Genomic DNA, 10,028 nt, shown 5'->3' with positions numbered 1-10,028 from the left:
CAGGTACAATGACCCTTAACCTGTCCCTCGAGCTTCCTGACTGTGAGCTGGGAACAATATAAAATGCAGTCCTTCTTTGGCCACTGTGTTACTGTGAATTTTTGCAATCTACAAATTAAGCAGCTATCGATGGCTGCAAATTTGTTCTCTGCATTTGATACAAAATATTGGGGGCTTTGACCATCTCTAAATTTCAATCAATACTGACAGATGTAGTGGCAATTTCTGGTCTCAAAATAAATTAACATGCTAATGCGAAAGAGCAGCCAGTTAGGATTCCAAATAAGTTAAAAATGCTCCTCCATGATATCCTGCCACTCACTGACGCAATGGGCTTAAGTTAAGGCCACCAAGATAGTAACTTTCAATGAAAGAAACCTGAATTTGCTCATTCACATAGACTTGAATAGGAAAGCACTAGCATATCCAGCAGCAAATTAAGATCTCAATTTGTGGGACCAATTGTGCTTCGTGTCTGGGTTCTATGAATTAACATAACGTAACAACCCAGAAATAGAAAGATGACCAAAGTCAATGTATCTACAATACAGGCTCAAATAGCCCTCTTTCAATTCAATTTCAATCATATCATCCTTGGCTCGGCACATCCTCTCCCTCGGCAAAATACTATTGGACTGTTCCACAGCAAAGATTTTCTTCTCCGAATGAGATGTCAAATACTTCATCCAAATTAGTGATGATCAAATCTGTTTAACATAACACAAATTTTGTTATAGATCCCTGATGGCTATTATGCTGTGCACCTGGATTATGATATTCCCTATCAAGGATGGGGAGCTCTCTTCTAGGATTCCATACAGAGCAATAAATTTGGGAAGGCTGTTCAGCAGTCTTGGTTGTTTGGAATATCTTTAAAATTTAGTGCTAAGTACACAGAACACATTTCCAGAGCCAACAATTCTGGACTAACCTGGTGTGACCCTGAATGGATAAGAAAAAAGTGAGAGATAAAGAGATGGTTGAACAAATTCCACAAGGAGAAACATGATAGGACACATTATGACGGGCACAATTGTAAGCAAGTGAGCAGAGAGGGACACAAAGAGAAACCTGGGGAAAAAACATAGGTGAAGGTAAAAATAATTTAATATTCCTGGTGACAAAGTATTCAGGAAAGATAGGAAAGAAAGAAAATAAGGTGTGGGTGGCAGTATTGACCAAAGAACCTATTATTACAGGAATGGAATAACATAGTTTGTTGGGGGGGTGGGTAATGTCGGTAAAGATGGAGGGCAGTATTCTCCCCCCCTACGCCGGGTGGGAGAATCGGCGAGGCGCCGCGAGAGTCGCGCCACGCCACCCTGACACCCGCACGCGATTCTCCCAGCCCCCCGAAACCAGCGCCGCGAGATTCGCGCCGGGCCGCTCGGAGAATCACAGCAAACGGCGAGCGCCGATTCTCCGGCCCGGATGGGCTGAGCGGCCGCTCCGACACGACAGGGTCCCGCTGGCGCCGTTCACCCCTGGTCGCTGCCGGCGGGAACTGTGCAGGAATGCTGGGGGGCGGCCTGTGATGGGGGGGGGGGGGGGGGGGGAGAGGGGGGCTTCCGAAGGGGTCTGGTCGCGATCAGGGCCCATCGATCGGCGGGCTGGCTTCTCCCCCCTTCGGGCCTACCTCCACCAGCCCCATGTTGGTGAGGAGCCAGCGCGCGTAAGAAGTTCCCTGCGCATGCGCAGGATGGCGCGGCCTAACTGCGCATGAATGAGCTGCCCCAACTGCGCATCCGCATGTTGGCACGACGCCGCGTAAGGAGGCTGGGGCGGGGTAAACCGCTCCAGTGCCGTGCTGGCCTAGAATAGGTCGTGCCTGGGCCCTGTTCGCGCCGTCGTGAAACGCGACGGCGTTCACGACGGTGCGGGCACTTAGTCCCGGGAGCGGAGGCTACCGCCCGGAGTCTGTTTGGTTAGAATTAATGAAGGATAGAGAGAGACATTAGGACAATATTGGCTATACAATAACCAGGGGTTATCAGCCTTTTTGCTGCTGAGGCCCCATGTCCTGTGTTACAAAAATGCCAGACTCCAGGTACAACCATTTTTTTTTCTGTATGAAAGTTAGTTATGCAACAGTACATTATTATATGTTTTGTTTAATGCAAAATGTATTGATTGTTCTAAGTAACAATTCTGTTGAAACGTGGAGATCTGAACTCTTAGATGTACAGTAGATGGTTGAGCTCTGCTCTATTTACCATATCCAAGCAAAGAGATCAATTACAGGCAAAAAAAAAGAAACCAGCTTAACAGTTAAGGATCTGGGGAAAGCAAATTATGATTAAATAACTGAAATATTGAACAAAGGACAATACAGCAGAGGAACAGGCCCTTCAGCACTCCAACCCTGTACTGGTCATGATACCGCCCTCCCCACATCAATTATCTTTGTCACCTCCTCAAAAAACTCGAACAAGTTAGTGAGGCATGGCCTCCCCTTCACAAAACTATGCTGTCTATCGCTAATGAGTCCATTTGTTTCCAAGTTGGTATAAATCTTGTCTCTGAGAATTCGCTCCACAAATATAGTCACGGGACCAGGCTCAGATTAAGAGTTTAACCAGAAAAGCCTCATTTGAAAACATATTATAAAAAGTTGAACACAGAATTAAATGTATCAAAGTGTGCATGTGCACTCATTATTAATTTATTCCAATAATTTACCTACTACTGTCTAGCGATGCACCGGCCTATAATTTCCTGGAGTATCCTGCTACCTTTCTTAAACAGCGGTACCACATTAGCTATTCTCTAGTCCTCTGGGACCTCTCATGTAGCCAATGAGGATACAAAGATATCAGTCAAGGCCTCAGCAATTTCCTCCCTTGCTTCCCTTAGTATTCTGGGGTAAATCCCATCCAGCCAGGAGACATAACTAAAAATCCCATTAGCTCCTCCTTTTTGACGTCAACACGACCCAGGCTATCTACACACCCTACCCAATAATCATCTTCCACAATGTCCTTTTCTTTGGTGAACACTGATGCAAAGTATTCATTTAATACCTTGCCCATTTCCTCTGACTCGAAAGATTCCCCCCACTGTCCTTAAGTGGTCCAATCATTTCCCTGGCTACTCTCTTGCTTTTTACATATGAATAAAAAGCTTTGGGATTCACCTTAATCATACTTGCAAAGAACTTTTCTTTTTTTTCAACGGACAATATTATTGAGGTATTTTTGGCATTGTAAACAGTAACAATATACATTAGTGTGCAGATACCAATTACAAAAAACATAGTGCAAATAACAGTACCACTCTCGCAAATAGACCCGCCTATTCTTCCCCCCTACTCAACACTATTCTACCCCCTCCCCCCCCTGCTGACGATTAGTTCTCCGTGAAGAAGTCGATGATTGGTTACCACCTCCGGACAAACCCCAGTAGTGATCCTCGTAAGGCGAACTTGATTTTTTTCCAAGTTGAGAAAGCGTGCCATGTCCGACAGCCATACTTCGGTCTTCGAGTCCCTCCAGGCCAACCGTATTCGTCACCGGGCTATCAGGGAAGGAAAGGCCACAATGTTGGCCTCTATCCCCTCCTGGACACCCAGGTGTTCCGACATCCCAAAAACCGCCACCTCTGGACTCATCGCCACCCTTGTTTTCAGTCCCCAGGATATGACGTCCGCAAATCCCTGTCAGTATCCTGAGTTTTGGACACGCCCAGAAAATGTGGACATGGTTCGCTGGTCCTCCCCCACATCTAGCACACTTGTCCTCCAGCCCAAATTATTTGCTCATCCGGGCCACTGTCATGTGGGCCCGGTGAACCACCTTGAACTGAATCAGGCCGGCAAAGGACTTTTCTTGACCCCTCCTAATTTCCTGCATATGTACCTTCCTATTTTCTTTATAATCCTCAAGGGTTTTGACTGTACAAAAGCCTTTTTCTTTTTGACAAAGTTCACAATATCCCTCATTATCCAAGGCTCCCTGAACTTCCCATGCTTATCCTCGGGGCTTTTCACAGTAACTTCATTGAAGCCTACTTGTGACAATAAGCGATTTTCATTTCATTCTCTCAGGAACGTGACTTTCCTGAATCCAAATCAACGTCACTTGAAAGATTCCCACATGTCCGATATTGATTTACCCTCCAACAGCTGCACAAAGTCCAAATTCTTCAATTCCTGTCCAATATTATCGTATTTTGCCTTCCTCCAGTTTAGCACCTTAATGCGAGGGTTACCCTCATCCTTATCCAAAAGTACCCTAAAATATATGGAATTGTGGTCACTGTTTCCGAAATGCTCCCTTACTGAAACCTGAACCACCTGTCCAGGCTCATTCCCCAATATCAGGTCCAGTACTGCCCCTTCCCTAGTTGACTATCTACATATTGCATCAAGAAGCCTTCCTGGATCCCCCTTACAAACTCTGCTCCTTCCACTAAGTGAGTCCCAGTCAATGTGGGGGAAGTTAAAAACCCCCACCACAACAACCCTGCTACTTTTGCACCGATCCAAAATTGCTCTACCCATCTGCTCCTTTATCTCTCGCTGGCAGTTGGGGGCCTGTAATAAACCCCCAAAATTGTGATTGCCCCATCCTGTTCCTGAGCTTTACCCTGATTGCCTCATTGTGTGAGTCTTCCGAGGTGTACTCCCGCAGTATGGCTAGATTCTCCTTAACCAGTAATACTACTCCCCACCCCTTTTACATCCCCCTCTCTCTCTCCTGAAGCATCCATATCCTTCAATGTTCAGCTGTCAATCCTGCCCTTCCTTTAACCACAATTATGTGATAGCCATAACATCATAGTTTCAAGTACTAATCAATGCTCTAAGTTCATCTGCCTTACCTGCTATACTTCTGGTGTTGAAACAAATGCACTTCAGACCACTGCGTTTGAGCAGTCAGGGTGATGTTGTTGTTCTCCCATTTTTGTTCTCTACTTCCCCTTCAGTAATCCCAGAGTTAGATTACCTCTGCTAAAAAACCCTGACATTGGACTGCATACTTCTCATGTTGATGGTGAATGGGCCTGGTTAACAGCACTAGATTTAAACATCAAGGGCTGAATGTTCACCAATGATTGGCAGCTCTTCAAAAATGGCACGTCCCGAAGCTGGGGTTACAGATCCCATTGCCAGGCTATCTGATTTTCGGTAGTGTCTTTAAAGGTACGGATGGTTCCTGTCAAAAACCCACACTCAGCAGTGAAAAGCTGCCTAACGGCAAACTAATCTAGCCGCAAAAGAAGTATGCACAGCAATTGCAGCTATGGGCACATCCTATCCCTCCATAATTTCTATTGAGTCAGGCCAGATTTTCAAAGAGTTGTGATCATGACCCCTCAAATCGCCTGTATGTGGAGTCCTTAGGTGAGTCCCCTCATGCAAGCTATGGAATTCCATCCACAACCTCTCATACCAGGCTATGGCACTCCACCCAATCTCCCATGGCCTCTCATGCTCCTTATGCCAACTCTGACACTCCTATGCCCATTGACCCAACTGTGCACTGTGTAAAAGAAATATACCCAAATGTGACAGTAGGATGTATAAGCATAGCTTTAAAAAGTCATCATTCGTTGCTTTCCACTACATTAAAATGTATTTCGCTACTAGGCAATTAAAAGTGTCAATCATCTAAACCCTTTAAAGTATTGATAACAGAAACGAAAAACCCTTGAAACCACTTAAATAAACAGTGCAAAGCTGACAGCACCAATCCGAGAGCCAGAGCTGACAAGAAAACCAGTTTTCTCTGGGGCACAGCTGTTTCAACAAGAGTAATGAATGTCTGGGCTCTCAGCCAAGTCTTAGTATGTATGCTGTATGTGTGCTTTATCTGCACCATGTGGGAAGGGGGGGGGGCATAACTTGGCATGGGGCATGATGTGGCATGGATGAGTTACGCTGAGTGTGAGGGGATGGTGAGGGCGTGAGAGTTGGTGGGCCTTGTGTTTTTATTTTAACTGAGACAGAATCCCACAGCACCAAGGGTGGCAAGATATAGCCCGCCTTGGCACCTGTGGCTTCCTCCAAACTTTTTTGTGGGTTGACTGGTGCAATTCCAGCCCATTGGGAATAAAGATCTCGCATTTGCGGGCACTTTCTCAAAAGGCAGGTGGGCTCAGCCAGAAACTTTTCAGACTCCTGTTTCTCACCTCCAGGATGAAAATTCAGGGCAGTGAGCATCAAGGCGGCTATAACAATCTTTGCAATGTCCGAAACCCTTCATGGAGGTTAATGTAGAAATATTTTTTATCCAGGAAAGAGTTAGAAAGCTGGAGTCACTGAAAGTTAATCTTGTCCCATATTGTGCTCTCTGATAAGTCCTGGCTATGCAGAAACTTTGGGGTGAAATCTTCTCTTCTTATTTTTCAGAGATGGGAGAAATGGCGTTCCAGCAATTTTCTTCGCCATAATGTTCAGCTCTAAGCCACAATTAATAGAAGAGGCGGGTACCATGATATATAACGCTGGCATAATCCGCCGGCATAAATCGTGTCTTGCACCTTCCAAGGGAATTTCCACTCCCGCTGTTGATCCTACCTGTGAAAACAGGAGCAGAAATCTCCCCCTCTAGCCAAGTCCAAGAATTAAAAAAGGAAACTGTTATATGTTCTGTGTTGTGGCAGTGGTAAAGATGCACACAGAACATCTAGTTCTTTGACTAGTAAGATAGTTTATTAACAGAATGAACACGTGAAAAGATAACTTATGAAATATAACACAAATGATAACGAATAAGTGAATTCTCCTGGAGCTACTTCTAATCAGACTGTCTTCTAGTACGACTTACTACTAACTGCCCAATCTGTGGAGTCACATGGTGGATCACCGTCCCCCACCTGCTGGCCGGAGGTCGTATATCCAACTATATACATTGCTATGCTTATCACCACAGAAACAACACTAAGAACAACAAACTCTGTGTTCAAGCTGAGGAAAAACTGAACTTGCTGCTCAGGCGCAGTGCCTGTGCTTATAACAAATGAGAATAAATTAGAGCGCAGTGACAATTTTGATCAGGGAAGCAGACCTTTGGTGTATGGAGGATGTATAATGGAGAAATCATTCTACAGAATTAAAATTGCAAGTTTATTTGAAAATTTGAATACACTATTTCACAATGACAATTCTAGAAGTGCGCTGAAGTACCATCACTTTTTTTTTCCATCAGTATTTGTTAATTTTTTTTATTAATTGAAGAATTTTTAAATTCTAATTTTCACTAATGCAGTGGGAAAGTTGCTTACACAACCACATTGATAATATTGACTGAAGCACAAACATTTCCAGGTTGCAATTACAGTGATGTTAACCTTCACCCCACCATCCCACTGAAGGTGAGTAGGGCAGGAAGTTCATGCTTTGGTCTTTTCCTGCAACTTTGCAACTAAGGCACAATTCTTTCACAACCACCTCTTTGTAACACTTAATGCAGCACTAAATGTACTTAATGATGGATGCGTTGTCTTGTGATACATTAGCAAAGAACCTCCTTCTGCAGTGCAGCCTGCTTGATGCAATTGTTCTGCTATCTCTTCAACACTGCATTGTCCTTCATCATGACTGGACAAAAGATGCTTCATAAGGCAAGGGTAGTAAACGGTAGGCACACAGTCTACCACTAATTTGTTGTTCAGCAGCAGGGAAAGCAGTTCTGAATCATAGCTGGAAGCATCCATCTAGAAAAAGAAAAATATGATGAGTCTCCATTTTCTATGTAGTCTCTTGAAAACTTTACATCTTATTAGTTACTGAAGACTTTGAATTACAGCAAACCACGTGACCTGCACATTAAGCATTAGGGTCATAATACAAATGCTCAAACACTTATCAATTCATAGCTCTTTCTGTTTTACTAACTCTACAATTTGTATTTCTAAGCACATTTAATATAGAACAGCATCACAGTAAGCTTCACAATACTAATCAGACTAAATGGATGCTGAGTCAAAGGAGTAGAAGGTGTGTGTGTGTGTGTTGGAGAGCAGGTGGGGTTGGGCTTGCAAGCAAAAGGTTTGGGCAAAGAGGTGGGCTTCAAGGACAGTTCTAAAGAAAATGAAGGAGCTAGAAGTTTTAAGAAGGGAATTATATAGGGATGCACAAGAGGCTGGATTTGAAAGAGAGTGTTGAGTTTCAGGTGGGTGGGAAAGAGTATAAGGTCAGGAGAGATTATAGAGATAGTTAGGGGTGAGATCATCAAGACATTATTTGACATGAGGATGAGAATTTTTAACTGGAGGCTTTTCGGGGGATAGGACTGATGAATGAGTGTGACTGGGTAGGGGATAGCATTTTGGCTACACAGTTTCAGATGAGCTGAAGATTACAAAGGATGGATGATGATTGGAATGCTTTTCTGGCCTGCCTAAGAAATGGCTCAAACTATTAGCAGCAGGGACAGAGGCAGGAGTTGCAGAAGGGAAACGGCCAATATTTGTGATGGAGAGTATGTGCGGTAAGAAGTCCAGCTAAGGATGGAGGAGGATGCCAAAAGTGTGAACAGTGACTGGGAGAAAGTTTACTTCATGAACGAACACAGAAGGAAATGGAGTCAGAAGGGTGTAAGGGCGGTGAACAGTTGTGAGAGATTCAAAGAAGTAGTCAGAGATGGTCTTTTCTGTGATCAAGACCATGGGGTGGGTTTATTATTGGTGCCCACTTAAGGACCTCAATATACCTGCACTGGCTTAATATGCTGGGTAGTAGAAGGTGGGTGAGAATGGGAAGGCTGGTTTTTTCCACCAAAGTTGTTGAAAAACCTGAAGGGAAAAGCAGTAAAAGGGGGGAAATAAGCATACTGGTCCAAACTGTATTTTCCCTTATGGGACGGTGGAAAAGGAGAGCCAATCCTTTGGGAGGTGCCCTGTGTATATTCGTGGACACCCTCTCCTAAGATTTAAAGCCACTTTGTGGCTCCCACCTGACCTCCAAAACTGTACACCAACTTTTGTGTGCCAGATCCCTCCCAACCCAAAAAAGCCCGACATCTGACTCTGGTATCCATGGCCCTTCAGCACCCACTACTGAGTTCTGCCACTGTTGAGACTGCAAAAACTGCCAGCTAATCAGATTGGCCAGCAGCTTGAGGGCAGGACGACAGGGGGAGAAAGGGGTGCACCAATGTACACCCACCTCCCCCCCAGTAAATTCAGCCCCATATGTTTAAATGGCCCACATAAGATGGAAAATGCAAGTCTGTGATTGTGACTATGAGTTGGAGAATTTGTATATAAGAATAAGTTAAAGGAGAATAAAAGGGTAATAGCATTAAAGAAAGGAAAAGGAGAGTTGACCTGGAAATTGAATTCATTGAGATGAATCATATAGAGGAGTGAGAATAACTCAAAGAGAAACTCAAGGTGGAGAATGTGAGATCAGCATAGAATGAGGATTTAAAGAGAAGTGAGAGGGGTGGAACAAGAAAGGGTGTTAAAGAAGTTGGCAGAGACCAAGGTGTAATTTAATGGTGAAAGCTACTGTGCCACAAAGCCGGTTTGCTAGGTTGGGGGTGGGCAGCATGGTCAGACGGAAAGAGATAAGTAAGAGGCATGCGGCTGCTATTTGTGAGCTAACAGTTTTTTAAAAAGTTTCATCCACAACAAGATCATGGATGGCAGGGGCCTTGTTTGTAAGGGAATGAACACTTTGAAGAAAAGTGGCGAGGAGTGAAAGCTGTAACTTACTGTGCCATGAAGCAGCGGCGAGTCATTAAAAAGCTTACATCGAAAGCAGCTTACTATGTCTCAAAGTACTTCAAATATAAGAAGTTACTTTGACAAGCAGTGGCTTCTGCTACATTAGGAAACATGACAACTATCACACAGCAGGATGCCACAAACAGCAGTCATATGGGTGACCAGCTACTGATTTTAGTGACATTGGTTCAGAATTAAAAGGTTTGAAAGGAAAACTGGAAAAACTCCCATTATCCTTTCTTGAATAGTGTCATGGGTCCTTTAAACACAGAATCAGGCAGACATGCAATCCAAAGGCCAACCTCTGCGAAACTGCAGGATATACCCAGAATGGTCTTAGAATAGCAACCTTGATC

At 44.2% G+C, this 10,028-nt stretch overlaps 1 protein-coding gene across 2 annotated transcripts in view; it reads right to left on the bottom strand.

Moving 5' to 3' along the window:
• Positions 1-6,630: 6,630 nt before the first annotated feature.
• The window catches only part of nbas (NBAS subunit of NRZ tethering complex), a 339,860-nt gene continuing 336,462 nt past the window's right edge, over positions 6,631-10,028 (bottom strand). For both annotated transcript variants that reach the window (XM_038800239.1, XM_038800240.1), the window contains exon 52: positions 6,631-7,656. In XM_038800239.1, coding sequence (XP_038656167.1) covers positions 7,381-7,656 — 276 coding nt within the window. In that variant the 3' untranslated portion in view covers positions 6,631-7,380. The remainder of the gene's footprint in view (positions 7,657-10,028) is intronic.

This window comes from Scyliorhinus canicula, chromosome 6, assembly GCF_902713615.1.
Source record: "Scyliorhinus canicula chromosome 6, sScyCan1.1, whole genome shotgun sequence".
In the NCBI taxonomy this organism is placed as follows: Eukaryota; Metazoa; Chordata; class Chondrichthyes; order Carcharhiniformes; family Scyliorhinidae; genus Scyliorhinus; species Scyliorhinus canicula.
The sequence above is the reverse complement of the archived record's forward strand: the minus strand, read 5'-3'. Positions and strand labels throughout refer to the sequence as shown.